Below are 27,703 nucleotides of genomic sequence, written 5' to 3'. Positions count from 1 at the left end.
AGATTCTCTGTGGCTCTCTTTTTCTTTTGCTATTCTTTTAACTGTGTCTTTTTTCCTTATATCGTTATCTCTATTTATCTTGTAGTATATGTATATCCATTACAAAATCTCGTGTAATCTCTGAACTCCTTCCGGCTCGATTAATTTTTAATAGATTTTAGTTTTATATTTAGTAGGTTAGCGAATAGGTGGTTAAGTATTGTTTATCTTTCTACCACTGCCCGCCATTTTTAAATCCGGATTTAAGTATTTTCGTATTAATAATATCTAAATCTACCATACAAAATGTTAACATAATCGGGGAGGGGGTTCCACAGACGGCCAAACCAACCGAATTTCAACTGAGTTGTATTTCTCATAAAAGTGTTACAGCTTTTGAAAGGTTATTAAATTTCTGATTTATCTGCATTAGCGTCATTTAAGATTTCACTTCTTTTTAATCCCTTTTTTCCATTTTACGAAAGCTCTTGTCAAATCTCTGCTATGACTGCCAGCTCGAAGGAAAATCCGGCCACCTAGTGCCCCTAGTGCCTATTAAGATAGAAATAAAATGTTTATATAATAGTATCTTCGCAGCACATATAGTTAAAACTCAATATAAACATAATTAAATTTGATTTAAAAAAACCAATTGCACGAGTAAAATATCAGCCAGAGTTTTGTAGGGCTGCCATATCAGCGACCTTTTTTATGTCTACAGCCAGGGATGCCCGCTTCACACAAATGTCTGTCAGCCCCTGGTAGCTGTGTTTTTGTTTGTGTCGTGTTTTTTGTTATTGAAAAATAAAAATTGCAATTAAAAGTGTATGCAGCACGTGAAATGGAACTACCGAAAGAGCTTTCCATTGCGGAGATACGCAACTACATGCTGGTGAACGAGTGCAAGGTGACAAACCACGCGTTGGTGAAGCATTTCAAGAAGTTTCTCACGCATCCACAAAGCCAAAGTGAGTCATTGGGCAAATACATAGAGTGTGTTGTGTGTTTCTATGACCTGTTGCATACCACATACAATGCGAGCGAGTTTCGGCAATTGCAATGCGTAATTATATTATAATTGCATTTCAGACGAGGCGCGCAGGCGATTCAAGACATATGTGACGCTGCTGTCGACCATCAAAAACGAAAACAACCAAAAGTTTCTAATTCTGCGCAAGAAGTACCTAAATGAGTGCCCTACCGATGAGGTGGTGGAGCGTGCCGTGGCCGCCGCCAACAACGGCCCGGAACCCTCCAGTCCCGGCGGTGGCTCCATCACATTCGAGGGTGGCAGCCTCGCCTCCCCGATGCGGCAGCCACCGCCATACAAGCCACCGCCCATGGTAACGTCGCCTTCTGCTGGCGTCGCCGTGCACAAGGTTCAGCAGGACAACTATCGGGAGTGCGTGGACGAGTTCACAGCGGCCATACAACGTATTGATCCAGCCCGTCTGGAGCGGCAGCCTGCCACCAAAACAGAGGAAGATGCTGCCACCAGCCAGGAGCAGCCCCCATCCGTCAGTGGATCCGTGTCGCGATCCAATTCCGTGGATGAGACCGGCAACAAGGAGAACATCCCCAGATTCTCATTCTCGTCGGGCGCCTCCACAGACAGCTCGGCCGCTGAGAAAGTATCCAGCAATGAGGCGGACACCGCAGAGAATCCCATGAGCGTGAAGGAGGCTACGCGCAAGTTCAACCGGATGGCATCCGAGGAAGAGGCCAAGATCATTTCGCCGCCAGCCAAGAAAAAGCCAGAGAAGGTGAGTAGCCAGAACCGGTTAAAGCGTATTAGCCCTCTTTTTCATGCCGCTTGTGCAATGCGGGTGTGTGTCTGTGTGAGCCCTGCTTCTTTTATGGTCAACGGGAATGGGAATGAGAATGAGAATGGGAACGGGAACGAGAACGGTGCTAAGTGCAGGCACATGCTTTGGGGCCGCACTGTTTATACAATTTGTTCCATTTCCTGTGAGAAACGCTTCGGATTCTGTGGAAAGCTTCACCTTCAAATGCGACGTTTTTTTGTTTTTTGTCCCCTGGCCTCTTTTGATTAATTATGTAGGAATCGTTTCATAATAGCTCCAGCTGCCGCTGCCACTGCCAGAATGTGCATGAATGCAAAACAAGAGCTTGGATTGGACCACTACAAATCAGAGGCAGATTAGATCTGGCCCTACTTATAGGGGGTCGGGTCGGGACCCGCCAAGCGTCTCGCAATTATTGCTCTCCCGTCCGTCAAAAGCTGGTGCGTCCCAGGCCTAGATGTGTGCCACCTCATGTGGAACTGCTGGCTGGGGCTGGCACTGGGTCTGGGTCTGGGGCCTTAGACTGCTCCCCAAACTGTCAGCCGTGTCAACAATTCTCAGAGCCATGTCACGAACTGCCACCAGCACACTCGAATTGAATAAATCCATTAATTTTATTAGTGGACAATATAAATGTAAGTCTCTCACAAAAGTACATGCGCCTGCATCGTTCACTTTTTCCTTTTTTTTTCTTCTTTTTCTGCCTGTCGTCCGTCCGTCCGTGCGTCCGTGCGTCCCTCCCGACTATTGTCGCCGCGCGCGCATTCGGGCCCGATGCTCGACATGTGTATATGCATGTTGTACAGACAGCACATGTACTCGAGTGTATTTAGTATTTAGTAACTTGCTCTTTGTCCATCATCAACTATCCACGACGACACTTTTCGACACTGGCATTTTGGCATTTTGGCATTTGAGCAGCGGGCAGCGGACAGCGGACAGGGGACAGTGGACAGCGGGCTGCTGGGGCCGGCAAGCACTTTTATGGCCACCCCCAAAAAGCGTATTTGCCAACAAAAATGTACACAAAAATGTACATACACGTTCCCCTCCCCTCGCACACGTACTCAGATCTGAAAATCGGTGTTTCCCGCTGTTTCACAAACGGATAAAACTAGAAATCTTTGGAAAGGGACCGAGAGGCGCTACCGCATGACGCGTGACACTTGTAAACGAACTGAACGCTTACATCCAGGGAAGATATGTAAATATTAACCTAATGATCGAGGAAAATAAGAACTAAACAGATCCGAACGATCGGGAACCTATACCACAAAAGTCCTTTTGGTTCGTAAAAGTGTCTAGGAGGGGGGATCTCTCTATGAAGTTTGCTCACACTTTTCATGAGAGAGAGAGCAAGAGAGAGAGAGAGAGAGGAACCTCGACCGTTTGTTATGTTCTAATGTTAATTTTTGCACTCCGTTTATCCTCCTTTCACCTAAAGACCTATTTTATTTGATTTTTTAAATATTTTATCGGTTCTCTGTCTCTCTCGTCTCACACCAACACCACCTGTGTTGCTATCTCGCTTACCTCCACCACTGCACGAGGAAGAGAGTGTGAGTGATGGAGAGAGAGAGAGAGAGAATGAGTAAGATCGTGGAATCGGTTGCGTAGCCACTCTAAATGGTGGCTTTATTATAAATTCAGACTATAATAATAATCTGATCTGATTGAGATTTGGCGATCTGGTAGATATGATCATTCTCTACGATTCATGACTTCGTCTTGCATGCCCCTGATAACAGGAGTCTGGATACAAAGTTTGGTTGCTCTAGCTCTTATAGCTCCTGAGATCTGGGCGGAAGGACGAACAGACATGGCTATATCGACTCGAGTTTCAACGCTTCCTTCGTGGTATATCCCCAAAATCTCCGAGTACTGGGCATGAAGAGATCTAATCATGAAATTCAATGACAAATATGAATACTCATTCCCGCATTTGGATATTCCATGTGATGATTTGTTAAATGAAATGAAATTCTTTTTAAATGTGGGCGGTATCTAACGAAAAGTTCCGACCACAAGTGGGTCAAAAGTCATACATATTGTATGTGCGAGTATGTATATTTTCTCTCTGGATTTTCTCGCAGAAAATTCAGAGTAAAACATCAAAAAGTGCAGACAATCCCCTCCACTCGCACTATGGAGTCCATATATGTATGTACCTACTATATTTGTACGCCTGATTTTCTAGCATGTTCATACGCAGATACCAATTTAGAAATACAAATAAATGCCTTGGAAATTTGTCAAGCGTTACGGGAACAGGAACATAGTTTCTTAGTTAATTTTACAAGCTATAGAAGAGGAGAGAAGAGAGGAGAGGAGAGCAGTGGAGTGGAGTGGATAGATGGAGGAAGAACAATTGCGCAGAGTTGTCAAACAACTGTCAACCACTTAGACCTGTCAATCATGAAATTTAGAGTTGAAAAATAATATCCCTCGAGCATAAATCATCCGAATTGTCGGCAAAGACGAATGATATGCCATCCCATCCCCCATCCCCCATTCTCCATTCTCCATCTGAAACATGCATAGAAGATGATGCTCTTGCAGCAGTGGATGTACATCAAAATGAGATTGTCAACGGCACGTCAAATGCCATAAAATCCCACTAAAACATCGAGAAGAAGGCCTTAACTTAAGTGCCTATTTGTACAGGCGTTCTTCGGACATGGACAAGCCCATGAGATACGCTCTGTATCCTCTGTATCTGTATCTCCAACAAAAGTGTCACCAGTTGCAACTTTGATTTTCTCACGTATTTCTTGTTTCCGGACTTAAGAGTCTCCCTAAATTTATGCATAGAAAACATACAAATACTCGTACAATATGAAATATAAAAGTTAAAATATATGTAACAGGGGGACTTTTGCAGTCCGATAGAAGGGAACGGAACGGAATGGTCTCCAGGTCATTATTTATTTGTAGTACTCCCCATCGCGGAGGTGCAATAGTGGTAGAACTATTGAAGGGGGGGGGGATGGATACTTTTGTAAGCGCCTACAACATGTTAACAAATTGATTCGCTAACAAGATTCCCATCATTCCATCTCTCGCATCTGTGGCGCCAACAGTCCTAAGGCAATTATTCGAATTCAGTTGTAAGACAATATTGGGATAGGTTTGATGGATGTTCCCCGCCGTTCCCCTCGGAAAACGAAAACTAATCATCGCAGGGGAAAGGGCCAAAAGAAAGTGCCACCTCATGTTGGTCAGAATTTTGTGCTGGATCGGAGATCCACGATCGGAGAGGCGCCAAATGCCAGACCCCAGACCCAGACCCGAGACGACAGGCACTGGGGAGCAAGTGGAGTACGAGAGTAGGGGTTTACGGGTGTACGGTGGTACGGGGGTACTGGAGTAGATCCATCAAAATCGACGCCCTGGCAGCGCTGATCAATTAAATTCGTTTCGATCGTTTTTAATTATCCCGATGATTTTGCATTTAATCCGCTCACTCAGCAAGCATTGATTAATTTATTTCCCAGCAAGCTGCTTTCAAACGGGGGCTTTTTTCCAGAAAACAAAAAACTAATATTGATCGTAGACTATTTTAAACGAAGTTTGATTGATTGATGGAAGGTGGAAGATGGAAGATTGACTGGCATTAAAGAGATAGTTTGGCTTCAGATAAAAGGTCCCTTTTAGTTGAAAATCCTCCTCCCCCTTGAAGCAAAAGGCAACTATCAACAACAGCCCCAAACCCGAATGCAGCATCAAACAAACCACATTTATTCTTATTAAAATACCGGGGCTGGGCCGGGCAGGACAGGCACCTCAGTGGATACCAATATATCCCAATATGCATATAAAACTTTCACATCCCAAACCCGAATCCGAGTCCGAGTCCAAGTCCGAATCCCACCGACCCACATCAGGGCGGCACTGGCAAACCCTTTGGATGGAAACAAGTTGGTGAAACATGTTAACACAGCCAATAAGCAGCAATAGAAATTAGTTAGGCAAAGCTATTCTCATCACGGGCGGCGGTGGCACTGGTGGTGGTGGTGGCGGTGGTGGCCTCGGTGGCCATCGGGCGGCCAGAAGACCACAAAGGACCCAATTAAAAATGTAAGGAAACAAACCAAAAGTTGTTATTGCTGTTAAACAACAACGAAACTGTGTCCCGAAGCGGTTAAATATACAACAGCAACAATTTCTACCCGTCGAGGACGTGGAGCGTCAATGGGGCAGAGTTGGAGTCGCCCCCGCAGCCGGGGAGTACGACATCATTCTGCTCGGAACGGACAGAGCTCCGTTTGGATGCGGGGATGGCGAACACGACCATTTTGTGGTCCTCGGGTCCGTCCCGGCTTTCCAGGGTGGCAGCCAAAGGTAAGATACGGAAGGCAAACGTAAACACAGGAGGAACATGCTTTGGCCATGGCCCAGAGCCAGAGTCAGTGGCAGTGGCAGTGGCAGACCTGGGCACGGCAAGGGACAACAACGGGCCAGCATTGTGATATAATATCGGGGCATAAAGGGACACAGGACATAAGAAAGCTGGCCAACAAACAAGCGATTGGGGAGAAATGAGAAAAATAGACAAGGGGACAACCAGAAGCAGGCACTGGCACTGGCACTGGCATTGGAGCTGCAGCTGGAGCTGGAGTTGGAGCTGGTGGAGTTCCAGTTCGAGTCCGAGTTTCCCCATAAAAAAGGCAACATAAATATACCCTCCCATCCCCATGGGTGGGTGGGGACTCGGTTCGGTTTGGTTTGGTTTGGTTTGGTTCTTTTGTTTAGCATTGACATGGCCACTTTGCCAGGGGCTTTACGAGTACGAGTTCGAGGACGAGGACGAATACGAGTTTTACCGTGTCGTTCTGTCGTTCGGCTGTTCGGGTGTGGGTGTGGGTGCGGGGTGCTCGGCATTTTGCAAATGGCGACCAACTGGCGTTACCTGCGCGAGGACTACGAACGGGTATGCGGGAGGCGGCAGGCGGCATGCGGTATGCCCACGGGAACTACTATTCCGTGTGCGTTCGCGCACGACCCGTAATTGGAGAAACGTGGTCGGGTACGGCACGGTGCGGGAGACTCTCCTGAAGTCAAGTGGCGTGCAAATACAGGCGCACGCGTTGCGGCATCCTTCGGCTAAATGCGGCATTCAAATGGTCTCTCCCCCCCCCTATTTATTATCTACTGTTACTGTACTGGCGCTTGGACGGGGGAGGGTGGATGTGGATTGTTCAGGTAAAATCCCGCGATGCGTATGATGCTCCTGCTCCTGCTTGGTCCTTGGTCCTTGTTTGCTTCGCGAACATAATGCGAATGGGATAATTAGTTGCCGAAATGTGTTCCGCGGCTCGTAAATATGAGGGCACACATGTCGACTGTGTTGTCTTCCCCGCTCACACACACGCACACGCACACTCACACACATGTGTGTTTTATCAGCCTCTGCAACCGCCCCCGTTGCAATAATTAGAGAGAGCTCATTACGAGTCAAGTAAATCACGGAACTCGAACAACAACCAAAAAAACGGAGAGGAATGGTGCGGAGGGTGGGGGTTGGGGTGGGGCAGAACGGAAGGAGGAACAACTTTCGTTTGAGTTTCGAGATCCTCGAGCTCTATTTCACTTAACAGAAGAAAGCAGAAACAGAAACAGAAACCCCATCTCGCACTTAGTGCCGCCGCCTCAAGGCGCGTGCCCTAATAAATAAAAATTATTACCTTCATAATTATGGAAAGAACATCGGCAATGGGCGCCCGTCCCGGCGCTGCCCTGCCCGGCCCGGCCCTGCCCCGTCGTCGGATGCGTGAGCATAATTACCATCCAGCTTTTACACCCATGTCTGTAGCAGCAGCACCCCCCAACCCTCGCAGGAACATCCCCATATGCAGATCCACACATCCATTGGATGCCACACAAGAGTTTTTCGGCGGTGGGAGGGGAAACGGAACAGAACGGAACGGAACGGAACGTATGGGTGTGTAAATTAGAATCGTGTATTCCGAAAGACGACGACGACGACGACTGTGTGTGTGTGTGTGTGTTGGCGTTAATGCTCTCAATGGGCTTTCTATGTTTTATTCCCGGTTCATGCCGATGTTTTTTTTTCTGTTTTTCATTTTTTTTTTCTGCTTTTCTCTGTTTTTACCACTTTGGTGTCTACGCCCCCAGAAACATGTATAATTAATTTATGCCTCCTCTGGTTCCCGTTTCACTGTTTCAGTATCTGTATCTGTATCTGTTTCGGTTTCTGTGTGTGTGTCTTTCAGCAATTAATTGAGGAGAAGGATTCGCCCGAAGTCACAATGGCGCATCCCAAGGCAAAGGAGTGGATTGTCTCGATGGCGAAGGCTAATTACCAAGAGCTGGCCAAGCTGGCCAGCGAGTACCCCGAGCTGGTGAAGCTGCAGGTGAGTGTGTCCCTCGCTAAGGACCATGCCCAAACAGGGCCACAGTGGGCCGGCCCCTGTGCTCTGCTCTAACAAATACGACAAGTACAAACTATTCATAAGCATTAATTACGACAAATTAAGCAGCGAACGCGTTGTTTTTTGCCATGTCGAACAACACTTAAAAATGCGAGGAAAATACTGAAAATACATATAATAACGACGACGCGACGACTGTCAGGCAAAAGCGGGACAGGCGGGTGAAGCGGGCCAAGCGGGGGAAGCGGGCCAAGCGGGCATGGCATGGCATGGCCAGCCGGGGCGACAATTAATTGTGAAATATGTTTCCAACATTTTTAGCACTTGTAGCGCATGTTAAGAAGTGGGCGTGAGCGAACGCCACAGCGCGGGCATAGATCTCGCCATAGATACAGATACATAATAGATATAGACGTAGACGTAGACGCGGACGTGGACGTGGACCCAAACCGCCATTGGGCAGGCGGTGACGAATGACACGGCGGCTAAGTAGTTTGCGGAAAAGGATCTGCCAGGCAGACACACCATTTCCATTTATCACAGTGCTGTCTCTAACCATTTTATCCCTTAAATAAACCATTTTTAAGAATAAATAATGACCCAATAAACTGTCAGTGGGTCTTAAATGTGAATATTTGGATAATATCTGTGAAAACTTGCAGGCGTAAATTGACTAAAATTCGATATAAATTAGATATAAAAATCTCCCTTAAAATGCTTAACACTAAATATTAAAATATATTTTTTGGAGAGACTAACGACAAGTATATACTTATATCTAATATTTACATACATACATATATATTATTTAATTAATCAAAATTAATTATTTAGAGTACGGCTTTATTGCTAGGTAGGGAGGTCCCTTCGCCGGAGTCGTGTAGGGCTACTTTGCTTTCATCTTTAACAGATCCTACATTTAAGTCTTTATGAATATTATCATTCCGTATTTACCATGGTTCCCCAGTGATAGTTCACAGTATCTTCAATTGAGTCCTCTCGATTATTTCTATATTACCAGCCCTAAATAAAATTATGTTCGAAGCCAAATTTCCCAAATGCTGGATAAAACCAGAAATCCTTTCGTTATTCTCTTTTTCAGAAATGCATCTGCCCTTTTTTAATTTAATAATATTAAATCCAAGCGCATTCCAAAGACCTTCATGTGATTTTCGCTCCGAACCTTTTAGAGCAATTTCTTCATGATATTTCTTGCAGGCATAGTTTCCGCGTATTTCCCAAAAATACATAATTACAATGGAAAAATGCCCCATTAAATGTTGATAAATACACTGATAAAGAAACTAGGTTTCTTCGCTTCCGATCGTCCCCTTTAAAATTATGTTGCAACACCCACAAGTGGCGGGATCTCCATATTTACAGTCCATAGACCAGATACCTGGTCGTTTATCACTCATATTTATTGGTATGCTCATATTAATTTATGATATGTATGTGACCCCACACTCCAACTGGAACAAAGCGGAAAAAAAACAGAAGAAAATAAACGAGGAGCGATTCTCGAGGGGTCGCCCCAAATGAGACATAGAAAAATGAGTTACGCTCGCGACATCTTAAAATTCAGAGATTGCTGCGGAGCTGAGTACGGTGGGAAGGAGGGAGGGGGAAGGGGAACCCACTGTGAGAACTCAATACATGCCACAGATTTCGCTGAATGAGGCAAAGGCCAGGGCAGGCCAGGCCACACCACACCACACCACAGCACAGTCGCCTGCTCGCTCATGTTGCTGTGGTGTCTCTCAATTAGATGAAATTTTCGGTCATGCCCGGGGTATTTATGTCCCATATCCACTACTGTGGCAGAGGCTGATGCTGATGCTGATACTGGGGCGTCGGCCTCGTCGTAAGATGATTTATGTCCACCGCAGACTAACATGGGCCCTACGTCTGCCGCGAAGGCGTGGTATATTATGTTTTTAAGCGAACTAATTGCCGTACAAATGCACTGTTCCCGGAAATAATGAATTCCGCACGTTGTATGAGTGCGAATGCCACTGCGACTGCGAGTGCCAGTGCCAGTGCCAGTGCCAGTATCTGCTGCAAATCTGCAGAGCCATAAGTGCAATCAATTAATGAGCGTGCATCCCGCGGCCGCAGCCCCAGCCAGCGAGCCACCAAGAGTGTCAGCCCCCAGGCCGGGAGCTCATTTGCGGCGCTTCCAATTCCTTGAATCACTGAAATCGCAACGAGACGGAAATAGCCATAAATCAGTCCGCAATTGCCGCTTAACCTAATGCCTCGGGTGTTCCATCGCGGGGTCCCAGCGAATTCTTTATGCGATCGTACCCCGTAGCATTGGCGTTGGAGAACGCCCAGGAAACTTTGCATTTTGCAAATGATTCGGGTCCGGTCCTGTGTAAAATATGAAATGTTCACACGCACATCTCAATGAAGATTTTTGACTGCTAACTGACTGGCTGACTGTGGGCTTATTATAGCTACTGTCCATACACTTTTATACTTTTGAAATCAAGCTAAAGAGCACTACTACTTGAGAGTGAGAGCTACATATCTGTCAAGTCTGGTTTGTACGGCATAGAAGCATACGGAGTGCTCATGCTGATCAGGAAATGTGTTTCCTTCTCTACCCTGGAAACCCTCATCGGCGGGACTCGTGTCGAGCATCAATAGACCTTAACACATATTTTGTTTTTGCATTCTCGGGACCGAGAAAGCACGTACCGTAGAGTTAAAGCTATCTATGAAGTTTGGCTTATAAAAAGTTCTTAAAATGATGGAATAAGTCGCCTAGAAACATACGAACATGCTGGTCAGGAAATGTGTTTCCTTCTCTACCCTGGAAACCCTCATCGGCGGGACTCGTGTCGAGCATCAATAGACCTAGGCACGTATTTTGTTTTTGCATTCTCGGGACCGTTCAAAGAGCTATCTATGGAGTTTATACAAAGATTTTTAACTGATGGAATAAATTGCAAATAAACCTCCGGACGAACGACTGTTCATGCTGATCCGGAAGGTGCTTCCTCCTGCACACATATACATATTTATACGTACGTAGTGCTCCACGAGAAACCATATCGATATGCAGATAGTGGATGCCGCATGCACATGTCCAACATTTCTGTACGTACGGGAATCCATAGTCCCACCTATGGCAGATGGGAGATCGGGGGAAACCCCAAATATGTATGTACATTTTCACCAGTCATCAGGCTACATGCGGCAAAAACAAAAACAAGAAATATTTTTAATTTGAATAAGTAATTCGTACAACAGGCAAATCAAAAAAGAAAAAAGAAAAGGAAAAACAAGTCGAAACAAATGCGAAACAAGGAAAATTCAATTTACCCGCATGTCAAGCCGAATTGCCGGCTAGGTCAAACACGTTGATGGATGGATGGATGGATGGATGGTTGGATGGTTGGTTGGTTGGGTGCATGGCTGACCGAATGGCAGGGAGACGCCATAACGATACCCAGAGACCGGAGACCAGAGACCAGAGACCACACCACACCAGACCAGACCAGACCAACACCGGCAACGTCGACAAGCTCAAATTGCAAAACGGTGCAGCTTGTCTATTGGGGCGGGTCCCATCGCTGACCCAACCGGCCCCCAGAGCCGTTGAAACAATAGACACACACACACACACACACACACACACACACTCGATGCTGGTATAGACAGGAGAATGTTTCGCGACCCACACTCACACCCGTGGCAACCGTGGTACCTGGATGAGATGGAAGGAACAACAGCGGACACGAGGCATACCTCGGTGAAAGTACACACACGGACACACACACACACACATACACAAGATACACGCAGACATAAGCAAAAGTTTTTAATTAATACAAAACTTGTAACATTTTATAAGCCGCTACTACAATATTAGCAGCGACTGGCGTTTTGAATGCGAGCAGACGAGCTCACAAATACTCGCAGTAGTCATGTAGGGATATACATGGCATATACCATATAGGGCTTACATAGGGCATTCCATCAACTCATTCTAAGGCCAGCAGGCAGGCCATGGCTCTAGCTCTGGCCCAGGTGGACTATTTAACTGAATTCAAATGTGCATGTCCGTCCCCTCTCCACTCTCCCTGACGCTCTTACGCTCTTACCCAAAGTCATGTCCATGACTGTGCATCCTCTCACGCCTCACGCCTAACGCCTAACCCTAACCCTTACCCCGTACCCCTTACCCCTAACCCTGCGCCATGTGTACGAGTGTTGCCAGTGCTTGATTGCTGATGTCGTATGCCAGAAATTTAATTAAACTTTGGATACAAACCGGACAAGCCCATACATACCCCCCACCAATCGCCAACCGCCAACAGCCAACCACCATTAGGTCTCTGTAGCTAGGAACATGTGCAGTCCATGGACTTGGTCCTAAGAGTGCTTTGTTTTGATCGTTTTATTGGCCAACTAATAAATAGCATAGAACTTTCTTGCCAAGAAATCCAACCAGAGATCCCCCTTTGACAAATGAAAATAAACTGATTAAAAACTCAAGAAGTGATATCTTCAAAGTCCTCCCAAAAGGCAATGGGCAATTCCCTTCATGGCCCACATGACCATGAACTTTTCAACAGGTCGTCGTCGACGGAGGCAATAAAACGTCTGACACCTTTGACAGTCGCTGCCGTATAATCCCCGTATATGCTCGCACATATATTCGTACGTACAGACGTATATGTCATCGGCATTGGTGGCGCCTTCTGCCAACCAAGTGGCATATGATTCCCTCAGCGCTGAAACATCAAACCAGCGGCATGCATGGCGGCGGCGGCACCGGCGGCTTGTGTGAAAGATACGTCGGACGCCGGGGAAGCAGCGGCAGTAGTAGTGTGTCATTAAACTGAGGTGACAATTCAATCAGCAATCCGACAAAGCAACACCGGCGCAAACGGCTTCTTGTCCGTCAAATGAGTCTTTCCGCGGAGGAGGAGTCTTTCCAGAAATCCAAATCAAATGTGTTTACGACCTACCCCCTACTCCGTGCCCCTTTCCCTGCCCCAGCCCCTACCCCTGCCAGCGGGCACAAAGGCTAGCGAAAGGTCCTCCACGTTGGTGGCTCAATTTTATGTTCGCTCGGCAGCTATTAAATTTAATTGGAGCTCTGCTTGTCATCAACAAAAAATAAAAATAAAAATATATATATTCCGTGAAAGCAAACAACGGTGACAGTGACAGTGCCCTGCCCGCACTTTATGCCGCTTGTGGCTTTATATTTAGTTATGCTGCAGTTAAGAAAGAGCTCACTCGGAGTAATGGTGGTGGAATAATATTGTCAGTTGACATGCGAAAGGATTTCCCTTCTGGGAAAGAGTCGCAGTTGCGTCGCCGTGTCATCCGGCCCGTCCATGCCCGTCCCGGTGCGGTACGGGTACGGGTGCTCCACACATAAAACTGCATTTAATTGTTCTTGTCGTAAATATTCTTTGAAGTTGCTCTCTGATTTAGGTCATGGGCCAGTCCGAGCTGATGCATGTTTCTACATATTCTTTGATACGTTATTGGCCAATAACGAGAGCCGACTACTGACAGATCTATCGGTAGAAGAATATTCTGAAACGCTTTAGAAATTCACGAAATCCCCTCTCGCATGGCCAGCTTGTAATTGATCTGTCCAATAAAACGTGTAGATTCCGATCTATTTTGATTTATGGATCTGCAACACGATCAAATCCAGTGGAGAAAATAAGCGCCTCAGCCCCAGTCTCAGGCCCAGTCTCAGCCTCAGTCTTAGCCCCAGTCTCAGTCTCGGTCTCAGTCTCATGCGGCGTCTTGGCCAACCATTAATTTCAACATCACCTCAAAACGCCCTCTGAAACAGTGGCTCAAGAGTAACATATTGTTGTGATGTGATGCGTTTTTCTTGGCTTGGGGAAAGCCTCCCAGGGAGCCAGGGAATGGCAATGGGAATGGGAACGGGAATGGATGGGTACTTGGAACTTGGAACTTTGAACTGGTCATCCTGGTCTCCATTCCTGTGCATTCTGGCACTGGCTGGAATTCTCAGGAATTTGTCTTTATTATTACGTTTACGTTTAGCGTTTAACGTTTAACTGGCATATATTGGGTGGCGCTGTTGGCGCCAACATCTTGCACGTTCCAGCGAATGTCTCATCGACAGAATGTGGCCTGCCCCCAGCCCAGCCCAGCCCACAGCCGATTGTCTCCACAATTATTGTCATTCACAATTACTGGCGACTGCGTTGAGTGGAGTGCAGTGCAGTGCAAGGGACCCCCGAAGGAGGATCCCCACCGAACTAGCAATGCTCTTCCTCTCTCCCTATCTGTTGCGGAAGAATCTTAATGAATGGCCACCGATCTGCAGCTGCAAATATCCTTCGGTTATGACCGTTCGTCGAGCATAATGCAAAGCCAGCAGCAAAACTGTTATGACCATTAAAGAGTTCGGAGGCTAAGCGCTAGAGAGAGCGAGAGAGAGACTTCTTTAAGCGTGTTTAGCTCCGTGACTGGTGGAAGAGGAATTTTTATTTTTGTGCCATCCCAAAATCGGCGACATGTCTCGAAAACGTGAAACTCCTCTCGGCTCTCGGCTCTCAGCTCTCAGCTCCAGCTCCGATCGGACCGGCCCGCCGGTAAAGTGTCAGCAAAAACGAAATTGAGCTTATCTGTGAATGCATCGGCGGGAGTCCAATCCCGTCCCGTCCCGTCCTGTCCCGTCCTGTCCTGTCTCGGACCCAAGACGTCCTGTACTCGTCGTACTCGCCGGCTGGCGACTTGATGCAATCGTGCAGTCGTCAAATTAGCGACATTCGAAAACCTTCCCAGATAACTACGAAAAACCCAAATGAAACCAAACAAACCCGAAACAAAAAAAAAACAAAAACCAAAAAAAAAACGCAGAAGCAGAAAGCAGAAAGCTTCAGGGCCCCGTAGCCTGGACCGTGCGGAGTTTTTCCTTTTTTTATATTTTTTTTTATTTGCCGTTGCCTGATGCTGGTGCCTCCAGAACCCACCAGAGATCTGTCACAGTCTTAAAAAAGAAATAAAAATACAAATAAAACAAAAGCGATCCACGATCATCGTCATTGAGGCCCAAACTCCTGAGCAGAGGCTCCGTTCTACGTGATTTATTCGCTTTGTCAATTGAATTGTTTTCAAGTGGATGGCTCCTGCAGCACCGAGAGCTGCAGGCACCTACTTTCGCATAGTCAATCAGGGATCCAATGATCCAACGATCCAACCATCCAACCATCCAACGATCCTCGATCAGCAATCCGCAGTCCACAATCCGCAATCCGCTGGTGATTTCTATGACTTGATTGACATTTCATGCGCCGGGGGTATAGAAGTCCATTTGCCGCATTCGCCGCCGTCGCCACCGTCAGACAACAACAACAACGACAACAACAATGACAAAAACTGAAGAACAATGGCAGCGTCAAGAGCGAGCGTCATTGATGATCCTCCGAACTGAACTGATGATCCGCTTCGACAATTCCCAAAACGACAAACTCAGGCGCCATGTTAACCACCAAGGAGTCACTGCCACTGGCAATACAATCACATCACCCATTGACCATTGACGAAGATGGATTCATGATTGACTGGACTCTGTCTCTGCCACTGCCACTGCCACTGGATGGCCATTGTTTCCCCCAATCGAGAGCGAGAGATGATTACAATCGATGGACCGGAGATGGCTTTGGCAGACGCTTTGCATTTTATTAAACACGATCCTTTTGATTATTACGCCTCGGTTTTTGATGGCCTCAGGCCGATTCAGTGATTCTGCGATCTCCGATACCGATTTGATTGAGGTCAGTGGCTGCTTTATATGGACATGCAACTTGTCACGTTTAATGGAATGAAATGGACTGGACTCTGTCTCGGATTCAGTGAGAATCCGACTCCGAATCCGAATCCGGATCCTCATCGCCCCGTGTGGGTATGTATATCAATGTCAATGCGTGTGCTGTGGCTGTGGCTGCTGCTGCTGCTGCTGCTGGGATCTGTAAAGCAATCAACGCCGGGGCCCCAGACTTTAAGTAAAGTGCCCAGAGGGCCACCAAATCGAATATGTATATTGATTAGCTTTCGCCTTTCGGGTGAATGCATGTTCCTGTCGCATGCAGTGCCACCGTTCCATGTACTAGCGCCGGCTACCGAACGCCACAAAACCCGACGTCAGCACCAGCACCAGCACCAGAGGGCCCTGCACGTCCCTGCCCTGCCCTACCCGGCTCTGCAAATTTGTCAATACGTATTCCGATGTGCAGCAGCGAGGGCTCGGCGGCGGGTCGGTCATAAATTGTGCAAAATAAATGTAAATAAATAATACTCGTACTCCGCTCGGAAGAGAGCTAACCCGTCCCGGTGCCATTCGCTCGGTTTTCAATCGCCGGCGGCTGCTGGCGACCGTCTCAGCGTCTCTCTGGTGGTGTACCCCACACATTGTTCTATACACCTTGGCACATCGGATCATCGGCTCATCGGCACTGGGCAAAAAGGAGGTGTTGCCACGTTGTTATGAGTTTTTAAATCCGACTAAGCCCATTCGCCAACATTTATTCGAATTTAATCGATTTTTCAAATTGACTCCGTAATCCCTCCTCCTCGTTCGGTCCTGTCGTTCTGTCGTTCCGTCTTCTGTTTAGTGTAAGCCCAGAATTCGTACAGAATTCGCTGAACGCCCATCGGTGCCGCCTATATTGGTTTTGGCTTTAACTTGTTTGCTTTTATTTGTATTTTTCTGTGGGATAAAAAATCAACAATTATTTATTACCCCCGTCCTTTCAACGCGGTCAGCCCCCCGTTTTAGCCACTTGAATCTTATTTCCCCCCCGACTGCTATGGCCCCAAAAGGTACTATTAATGCTGGATGCCTGTAATTCGTGTCACCGCATCACAAATGAATGATCGAATCATTCAGTAAAGTCATATTTCTCCTGCGTAACGAGGAACATCCAAATGCGCGTGTGAGCAAACTTTTTGACAGCCCCGAAAGCTACGCTGTATGCAAAGTACAAATTTAAGAGATTACTCTTTGAGTGGACGGACTAAAGGAATCAATGTGTACAAGTATGTCTTCTATAGTCTGTGCCAGATACTCTTTAAAGGAACTTGGTCTACATTTTCCTTTTGAATTACAGGATGTTTGACTGCAAGCAGCAGTATAATCGTATTAATTGAAAGGGCTATGTTCCAATCACTTATCGTAGAATTACAAACTACCAAGTCCTTGGTTTCTTATATGCCCCCCAGCTAGAATGCCCCAAAAATGCCAAAACAACCTGCATGGCTTGTGCCTGACAAGGCTCATCGCCTCTCGTCTCAAACTTCGTTGATAAAGCTGGACTACTAACAAATTGGCCCCAGAAACGGTAGATATACGGATTCCCTAAAGTACAGATTGTCCGTGGCATTACCTATAAACAGATTTGTAATGTATTCCTTAATTTAAGTTGTTTTCCTTTCGTTCTTAGTTTGTAAATACCAAATACTCGTATTTGAAAACAGAGCTTTGGAGCACCAAACATTAGTTTATAGTTGGGATGCGGATAAAGTTTGAAGTTTGAAGGGTAGCAGCAGCAGCAGCAGCCCACTGACAAGGCTCCAAGGATCCAGAATTAAACAGTGACTTATGCATAATTAATGAGGGAACCGAAACAGGTGTGCTCCATGCGTACGGGTGACAACCGTTTCTGTCAAACATGATGACAAAAGATTACATTCCCCCAGCTTGAAGCATGGGCTGATGATGCTCCTGCTGCTGCTGCTGTTGCTGCCACTGCCGACCCATAATGTTTTGAGTGGCAGGAGGCACAGGCAACATGCTTAAAAATTTACATAAAACTTCTGATAATAGTTTTCCATGCGATTTGTGGGATTGCGGATGGAGCATACGCCTCTTCCCTGCCCCGCCCTGCCTTGCCCTGCCCTGCCTCTGGGCTCTCGGCTCTGGGGGACTCTCTGGCTCTGTGGCCCTCGTGGCTGCTCGTTGCTGGGTTCGCACGTTACCTAAAATCCTTGGGACTGATGCTGCGATAGCGACATCATAAATTACGAAACTAAACTTTGTCCGAAAGGGACGAATGGTGATGATGAGGGAGGTACGAGTGGACGAGTGGAGTGGCTTGGCGTGGTGTGGCGTGGAGTGGAGTGGCATGGAGTGGAGGCATGCAGCGGGTCGCGCTCGCGCAGACTTAAAAACGCAGACACTCGATGGGACGGAGCATGGAGCATACATTTTTCGCCTGAGTGCAATTGCTTGTCAAACAAAAAAAAAACCAAAAAAAAAAGGTTATGCTTCCCAAAAAGTCAACAACGACAGAGAAAGAGAAAGAGAAAGAGAGACCCAAAGGAAAGGCGAGTCTTGATGAACTTTCGGCAGGATCTTGGCCTGTGAAATGGCTGGCCATGGATCGGACATCAATTAATACGATATTCATCGGCAGACTCGATTCATTCATAGTTCTCCGTCTGCAATCTGGGGTTCTCTTATTTAGGCATTCGCCAATTACTCAATGGCCGCTTATCAGGAATTCAATAATTAATTAGCAAAATTAACAAACGATTACTGAGTCGTGGACAGACCAGAGCCAGGGCCAGAGCCAGACCCGAAGCCTGGTTCCTGCACGACTTGCGCGGGAAGGCCAGGCCAGGAAGGCAGCCAAGAATAACAAAATTCTGTTAGTCACGCATGCTAATCTTCGTGTTGTCTCAAAAGTTGCAAGTTGCAAGCTGCAACCGTTGGGGCAAGCAGCAGCACCAGCAGCAGCAACGGAAACGACGACCCAGACGCGACGGTGGTGGCCGCCGCCGCCGCCTGGTCGCTTGGCCGCTTGGCGACTTGGTTACCTCGCTATCGATACGATACTGCATTGTTAAGACCCGAAACAAATGATTATTGTGGGGTCTATTTAAGGGTAATCGTGTTGTCTGCACTGCCGCCTGGGCCGGCCTGAGCCTGGCTCAGGACCTCAGCTGTCTCGTGATGCTGTGTAGGGTCCTGCTTATAGATGATGTTGGCATGCCCTGCCTGGCATAATTGAAGATGGCTCATGAGACGCTTTTAGGTTAATTATGTGTGCTTGAGACTCTCTGCGCTCTGTGCTCTGCTCTCCTCTGTCCCCGCATTCGGTGGCTCAAATTAAATACGCCATTTAATAAATATGGTGGCCATTATCGGATAAGCTTCTGGATCTTTTACTTAAACATGTCACTTCGCATTAATCTGGCTGGCCTCTCGGGCCAAGCCGAGTCTCTGGTCTCCGATCTCCGGTCTCCGGTCTCTGGCAACAGGTAAACGATGAAGGTAAACGAGAGCCAAGTCCAGGCAGGCCACACGCAGCGCCTGGCTGCCCCGCGATATGTTCGCATGCGCAACGCCAGTGGCTGACAGACGCGGGGCTCGGCTCTCCTCGCTTCTTCGCTGCCGAGGGCAGAGAGCCTAGGGCCCAGTTCCGAGGCTACCACACAAAATCGAGATTATCATAAATAATGTGGAGTAACAGTTCCACGCGCTGCTGCGGCGGCCTAGGATGCCCATTTGTTGCACGTTCTCTGCGCGTTCTGATTTCCCAGAAAGGATCAGATGAGATGAGGTCACAGTTACCCAGTGCCAGTGGCAGGGCCAGTGCCAGTGCCAGTGACTGGCTCCCGACCTCCCGCCTCTGCTTCTGTCTCTCTCAGTCACTCTTAATGACGTCTAATTTGTCATCGTTGAGGAACTAATTTTTCAGCTCAGCTTGGTGATATGAGCCCAATAGAGCGCTACCTGTCTTGAACATGATCGCTGAGATTTCTGCGTAAGTTACGAAACTTGCGGCTGCCCCGATCCCCGACGCAGTCCGGTCCGGTCCAGTCGCTACCACTGTGCCACCGTGCCACCGGAGCTCTGGAGACGCATGTGAGAAGTGGTATTTACATACACATGATTCGTGGAATAATAAGTATTTCCATTCCATTTTATTCGTTAAAAAGAAACCCAAAACCAAGCCCGCGATAAGATAAAGAGGTTTTGCGCTTAACCAACAAAAATTTTCTCTGTAAATTTAAACTTATGCTTAAATTGAAGAGATACGGTGTGAAAGCAATCTGAAGTCTGTAATTTGACAATTTATTTTATACGGATACGGTTACAGATTTAATTTACATATTAAATGCACCAAAACAAAACATAAAAAAATAACAAATGGATTTACTAAATGCGTAATTTAATAAATTCCATTTAAAGGTGGTTTCCGAGTAGAGCTGGCTGACAACCATATCAAAAATGTTCCAAATAAACCTTTGATTCGGAAAGTACTGTAAGGGGTTCAGCCCATCTATCCTACGAAGCAGACCTTTGCTTTAGACCGTGTATCTATATTAGATGCACATTGAATCGAATTCTGATTTGATTTAAATCACGTGCGGGGGGTTCTTTAAAATATTTCACAAAAACATCTTAGATTTGATGCAGAATCCAAAGCTAAACCAGCGGGAACGTTATGAGACGCAGCAAGGGTCGCAGCTCTACATTTTATACCCTTCCGCCAGAGGGCGCACACTGCAAGAGGAAGAGCGTGTGTGAGAGAGAGAGAGAGGGAAAGATAATAGAAAGAGCATAGAAAGGGTTGCTTGGCTTCATTCAGACTTTCATAATAATCCGATCTGATTCAGGTTCGGCGATATGGTCTGGTAGATATGGTTATTCTTGTATCATCAAAATTGTGAATGCCATAGATTTTTGTTCTTTGTGGGGGCGGATATCACAGGTGTCTGGGTACAAAGATTGCCTGCTCTAGCTCTTATAGTCTCTAAGATCTAGGCGCTCTTTGGGACGGAAAAACGAAAAGACGGATGGACCTACTTACATAGCTATGCATATGGACTTGGCTATTGATGCTGATCAAGGGTATATGTAGTATATACCTTTCTAACATACCCCTCTATACTCTTTGAGTATCGGGTATACAAATGTATCTATGAGTATATGATTTTAAATCTATGACAGCAAATGATCATATCCTGCTTTGAGACCTATCCTTTAACCGATATGCGGATACTCTTAGGTATCCAAAATCATTGCTAGATATATTTGAAACTGGAACTGAATCTTTTATGTGCATTTATGAAAACGATTAAATCCGAAAACAGAAGTTATGGGCAATAATTTATGGTGCCACACGGTGCGTACTAGATTCTGGACTATGTTCTGTTTGTGTTCATATGGCATTGCGGCTCAATCGATAAGGAATGAATGCGTCTTCGTTTGAGTACCAGTTGAGTACCATTCTATGGACATGTTCTCGATAGCCACAAGACAGAGCTCCACCGACTGACGGCCAGCCAGCCATCGGTTAATGGAGCCGAGAGGTGCATGTTTTTACGGATAAACATATCCGGCGCCTGGGCCCAAGTACAACACACACTCGCACAGATATACAGGGGATACGGGGGATACAGATATACAGATATGTACATTTGTTGCTTTTGTTGTTTTTGTGGCTGCCTAGCGCCATGTGATTGTGATTGGTCTGGGGCTGCATGTTTGCCGGCCATATTAATAATTTTTCGTGGCGATTTTTGATTTAGGGAGCATTTAAAGCGTGAACGACTGCATCAATAATTCCCTTGCAATTTTATTGTGCATAAATTTCATTAATTTATAATTTTGGCTGGGACTTGCAACGGCCAGCACATCCGCACCCGCTGCTTGCACCCTCGCAGAGAGAGAGACAGAAAGAGAGGCATGGAGCATGCGGCATGCGGCATGCAGCATGGAGCATGGAGCTTGGAGCATGTTGCGCCAATGTGTTGCCGCGCTTCGACGACTGGAGCATAAATTATTTTCCGTAGTTTTTGGCAGGGCGCCCGATCCCGCGATGACCGCGCGCTGCGTAGATCTCGCAGATTGTGCCCGATGTGAGGGTTATTCATTTGCCTGCCCTGCCTGTAGGTGTAGGAGAAGGAGAAGGAGGAGGAGGAGGCTGAGACGGAGGAAGCGGAGGAGGAAGGAGTAGAAGAAGGAGTCGTCTCCAGGCACCACCGATCTCTGACCGCCTGTGCCGAGGCTCTGCTTTGCTGCTGCCTACAAGCCAACGCGTATATATCCGATGCTGAAGCTGCTGCTGCGGCTGAAGATGCTGCAAGCTTCATTGAGGAACAGTTGTGCACAGTTGTTTTTGCCTGGCTGCTATATGCTGGTCTGTGGAAACAGAGGTCCTGCGCCTGGGCCTCGGCCTGGGCCCGGCATGTCGCCTTGCGTATGTCTTCGGTTTCTGGCTGCGCAGTTAATTATAAACGCTTGGACATTTTCGCTTTGGTTTGTTTTCTCATTTCCAGATGCAGATTACATTATGATTTATGCAAAATAGTAAATGCGTCTGATGGCAACATGCGCCGCCAGCTGCCAGAACATGCCCAGAGAGAGCCTCTGTCTGTCCACAAAGTAAGCATCGCGATCAGAGCTCAACAAAATTAGAAGACAACTTCAGTTGAATCGATAGCCGATACAGCCAGCCAGCCAGCCATCCAGCCAGCCAGCCATCCAGCCAGCCAGTCGGCCATTCGGCCAGTTGTGCCGCCCACCCAGCCAATGAGCAGCTGGATCATCAGCATCCATCCCATCCCCAGCGACTGTACCTACGAGTATTTAGTAGGAGCTGGGATCCCATCCCTCGGATCGTCGGATCGTCGGATCTCCTGGCTCGGTTTTATTTACCTCATTTGAGCGACGGAAACGCGTCGCTTTGGCCGACAATAAATCAGAAAATGCCATGGAAATGGCATCGTAAAAGTGCTTAAATTAATCATCCCAAAATGTGTATTTGTGTGCTCAACTCGTTCCGATTTACGAGGCCCTACTACCCCGCGGGGCGCCCACGCGCAACAGGTTGCCAGTCCGTCGCCGCCACCGTCGCAGCATCGTTTTGTTTTTCTAAGCGCCATCGTATCCATCGTATCCATCGTATCCATCGCATCCATCGCATCCACCGATCCACCGATTGAAATAACTACGAGTATAGTATAGTATATTTGTATACAGCGTACAATAAACGTTAACTGCGTAATCGTTTTCAGGCATTTTGCATAACATAACGAGAGACGGAGGGACACATGGACGTGGTGCATCATCTCTGTCACCGCCATGATGTCGGTGTCGGGATTCCGATTCCTTTCGATGATGGGCCCCCAAACCTCTCTCTGTCGCTCTCTCTCTTTGGTTTAGTTTGCCCCGAAGGGGCAGAGGGTGGGAAGTGAGGGGGGGTGTACTGGCCACTGGCTCTGTCCATGGGCGACAGAAAATTGCAAAATTAAATTGCATTGTTATTACATGTTTGGGGTCAGCGCAAATTAAATTCCATATAGAAAAGCAATCTTAGCCGGGTGTATTTATTTTGCAAAAGGTCTTCGCATTTCGTGTACGTGACAAACAGAGCATAGCCCAGCCCAGCCCAGCCAGCGACTGACCAGTACAGGACAGGACAGGACAGGACAAGATGTTTAACAGCGAAAATGTGGTGCAAGGGAGCCACCAGGCACCAGCCACCAGCCACCACACGATAGATTGAAAGCGAAAGAGGTTCCTCTGAATGCACTCAGAATCGCTATTAAATTAGTTTAGTGGCATTTAACTTAATCGCCTACAAGGGAGTTAAAACTTTCCGGCTTCAGAGCTTCAGAACTCCGTTCGGTTCTCTCCCCCTCTCTCTCTCGCTCAAAAATTGGGCGGACGTGATTCGATTTTAAAGAAGCTGCCACGAGTGGATGGCAACAAGTGCTTTGTGCCTTAATATCCTTCGAATAGGAAACTCTCCATTGGCCCTGGACATGGACATGGGCATGGATGTGGACGTGGACGTCGAACAGCATTATAGCGACGATCAGCAGCCAAATTGAGTTGTGCATCAAAAACGACAAAGCGACGGCTCCCAGAGGAGCTGCAACGCGATGCTGATGCCGATGCCGATGCTGATGATGATGCTGTCTCCACCAGTGCCTCCCAGGGCCTCCAGTTGCGTTCCCCAGTCCATATTCTTTGCATAAATCGCTCTCTGATGTCCTCTTGCACATGGCACCGATGGATGGATGCCGGAGACGAGGCTGTGTAATTAAATTGCGACACGGGGCAGCTAGTGGCGCCACAACATACATAGATTCACAAGCAGCCGAGGCGGGCGGGGCGGGCGGGGCTGCCGAGGCAGGCCGAGGCAGGCAGGCAAACAGCATATGCATACAGACACACGGATGTGTCCTCCAATCGTATTGTACACATATATTGAGAGCACAGCGAGATGGTCATGACAAAGCGATGGGGACACGACCTGCCACAGTCTCTGCGCACAGGGCACGTTTCTGAATGAAATTCCAGACCGCTCTCGAGCGGTATCCGTGGAGCTCCAGCACCAGCACCGGTCTCAGCTCCAGCTCCAGCTTCAGCTGCAGCGTTGTCTGGCCCAGTCATCGAAGATCGGGCGGGCACACAAAAACCAAGAGCTGGCTACTTGGGCGGCGGCGACACGAAATGAGCGCTCGCAGTCAGCGCCACCACGGCAGTTAATTAATTCTGCATGAAATTTCAGGGTTTTTTGTGGCCCAGCCAGCCGCCCAGCCCCATCTAGTGCTTATATGGCAGAGTCATTGTCGCCGATCAGACGACAGTCTGCTCCGCGGATTGCTGCAGGATGATGCTACACAGTCGGGCCAGGCCACAGTCAAAGTCGTCCCCGAACATAACGTTGTTGCACGTACTGCCTGCCGTCTGGGGCCTCCATGCTCCATGCTTCATGCTCCATGCTCCATGCTGCATGCAGCATGCCCCCCATGCTTGCTAATCAGCCGCACCTCATCAGTCTCCCAAATCAAGTCATTAAGTTAACTGAGTGCCAAATGGAGCAAATAATGCTGCAGCTACTCACTCGTACTCGTACGGCCAGTAGTTCCTTCGTATGCCCGTCGTCCTGGGGGTTCGGCGGAGCAAAAAAAAATCTCTCAATTAGTCGAACAATTAAATCAGCCATCGATTCCTGCCTTCGATCAGACATAAATATTTATTTGCGTACTTCAATTCTTAGCCCGAACGATTCCCAAGAACAGATCGGTTCTTGATCCAGATTACTCATGCACTTGCTCATAAATATATATGAATATATCTTCCCACGCTTGAATTAACTTTAAATCTTCGCTTTTTTTACAAATATTACTTAAACGAAATAGCTTTATTAATGAATATTTCTTTGGTTTATTTTCAGGATCCAGCAACGGTAAGTTTGGAATCTTATTGATCTGATTATGATTATTTATCTACAAGTAATAGCTTTCTTTCCGAAGAAGGAGCTCTCGTTGAAATTAGTAGGGTTCCTCTCTGAAATGGAGCACCAAAACATTGGAACACATCCATATAAAGAGATCCCCACATACAATAATAATAGTCCCCAAACTACACAAAACTCTTTCCGAGTGCTTCCGAGAGGCTCGCTTCCCCAAGTAATTGGCTCTGAATAGAAATGATCGTAATGATTCCGGGTATCAATCAGTAAAACAATAATAATGACGACACTCTTGGTGATCGTTAAAAACTTGTTCGCTTTTTGGCAGGGAGGAACCAGTTTTCAGGCTTGCTTTTTGTCCGCCTTAAGAGGTACCCTTTCAGGCAGTTTTAGGCTTAGGTTCCTTCAGGGTTAAAAGAGTCGATCTAACCGCACTCCAATAACCTCCATAGATTTGCCAAAATTACAGAAAGATAGATCGATGGAACGTATTCCCCCCCTCCGTCCGGCTCGGGCTGTGGGGGATGTTTAAATAAATCCAATTATATTTTTATATGCATGCCCCAGGGGCATATGTACCGACATATATGGTTAATAAAGGACTCGTGTCGGATCATATACATAAATGCACGAGCTGTTAAATGTCGCCAATGGCTTTAAATGCAGAATGCAAACAGAGAGGAGGGAATAAAATAAATACATAAAAAACAAGGAAAACCAATAATTTAGCTTAACAACTTAATAACCAAAAAGAGAAGCAGACTACTGCTGCCTACTGCCACTACTGCCGATCACCTGTTAGCGGGGCTCTACCTCCAGGAGGAGAGCTGCCTCTGAGCGATGGGGACTCATTGTTAAGTCAGGGACAGGAAAGGAACGGAACGGAACGGAACCCTCATCGGCTGGCTCTGTCGACTACTGTATCTGTATCTGTAGCTGTGTCTGTGTCTCCGCGTATCTGTATCTGTGTGATGCACAAACCAACACTAAACCCTGTCGCGGTTATGAGTTTCCACCTGTTTTGCGAATTTATTGATTGCCACATTGACAAATGAGCCACCCTGCTGTTATAAAACCGATTAAAGAAAGGGAGGGTCCCTGTTTTCTCTGGTCTGCCGTGCTCTGGTGAGAATTAATTGGACAGCCAACAGCCAACTCGGCTACTCGGACACTCCCGCGAGTGTGTGATATATAAATCATGGCAGGCAGGCTATCTCCATTATAACAGGATAATCAAACATCAAATCAATTTGGTTTAGCGACCGAAAAAGTGCGCCGTCAGCCCGCTTCATCTGTGTGTTTGTGTGTGTCTGATATTCCTTCCGCTGCTAATTAGAGACACTCGAAAGAGAGGATGGCCCGGAGACCCAGGAGCAGTAGCAGGAGCACCTGCCGACGCGGTCGACGCACTGCGCTAACTCCAGGCATCATTAATAATTCCTTGAGCCTGCCACAGGGGCACAGGGAGACAGGGAGAGCGGGGCAGAGAGACCCAAGTCAGCCGCACGCATAATAACCACGATTAAAGCCAACGAGGCTCATTGTCGGTTAAATGACAAGTTTTGACAACTTGTGAAACGACAAGTGGTCAGCGGCTGTTCGACAACATCACTTAGCCCCCGATCGGAGGGGTGTCCCAGGCAGCAGCCAGCAGCGAGCAGCCAGCAGCGACCCAGTTAAATTAATAATCCGCATAATTGGAGAACTTAACTCGGGAGCGACAGAGAAAGGACATGGTGACGACAAAAAGAGCATTATTTGCTTTGCGCCTAATATATCATTTAGATTGTTTGCGACAGATAAGGCCGCGCTGTGAACGAAAAGACTTTGGGCCGTCATTACCGAGTGCCGAGTACCAAGTGTATATGGGTGTATGGGTGCATGGGTGTACGGGTGTCCATTTCCAGTTTATTGTGTGCCTACTGTTTTCGAAATTAGCCGCCTGTTCTGTTGTCGATTTGGTATTGATTTTGAAGCCCCATTACACAGCACACACAGCATGATAAATAGAAAATAACTGTTTCTGTTTCACATGCATGTCCCCGAATGAGATTGTATCCCTGATCGCTCTGGGAACACACGCACCTTTCGGGCCTAATAGCCCCCCCAAAAAATACTCATACTTAAGTAAGTTCTCGTTTGCGTTAAATATGGCACGATACAGATCTAAGAATATTTATTATTCCGATTCCAGCAAATGCCAGAAATAGACAAATTTCTTGCCAAGATTAATTCGATTCCGTACGAGTAGTCCCACTTTACCGACTTTTACCATTTTTTAATTATTCTTTTCTTTCATGTA

General features: G+C 47.0%; 1 protein-coding gene across 1 annotated transcript; it reads left to right on the top strand.

Annotated features, from left to right (window-relative positions):
- The first annotated feature begins 706 nt into the window (after positions 1-706).
- Positions 707-25,534, top strand: LOC117183184 (ankyrin repeat domain-containing protein SOWAHB-like). The gene is made up of 4 exons (XM_033383961.1): positions 707-947; positions 1,069-1,742; positions 8,018-8,158; positions 25,384-25,534. Exons 1-4 carry the CDS (start codon positions 821-823, stop codon positions 25,414-25,416), a joined length of 975 nt encoding a protein of 324 aa, XP_033239852.1. The 5' UTR covers positions 707-820; the 3' UTR covers positions 25,417-25,534.
- The last annotated feature ends 2,169 nt before the right edge of the window (positions 25,535-27,703 follow it).

Source organism: Drosophila pseudoobscura, chromosome X (genome assembly GCF_009870125.1).
Source record: "Drosophila pseudoobscura strain MV-25-SWS-2005 chromosome X, UCI_Dpse_MV25, whole genome shotgun sequence".
Classification (NCBI taxonomy): Eukaryota; Metazoa; Arthropoda; class Insecta; order Diptera; family Drosophilidae; genus Drosophila; species Drosophila pseudoobscura.
Note: the sequence above shows the minus strand (reverse complement) of the source record. Positions and strands in the feature narration are given on the sequence as shown.

Bases quoted from the DNA above. Each gene is read 5' to 3' on its own strand.
- LOC117183184 (XM_033383961.1), top strand. From the start codon at position 821: ATGGAACTACCGAAAGAGCTTTCCATTGCGGAGATACGCAACTACATG. The intron at 948-1,068 runs GTGAGTCATTGG...ATTGCATTTCAG, and splicing joins CACGCATCCACAAAGCCAAA to ACGAGGCGCGCAGGCGATTC. The intron at 1,743-8,017 runs GTGAGTAGCCAG...TGTGTCTTTCAG, and splicing joins CCAAGAAAAAGCCAGAGAAG to CAATTAATTGAGGAGAAGGA.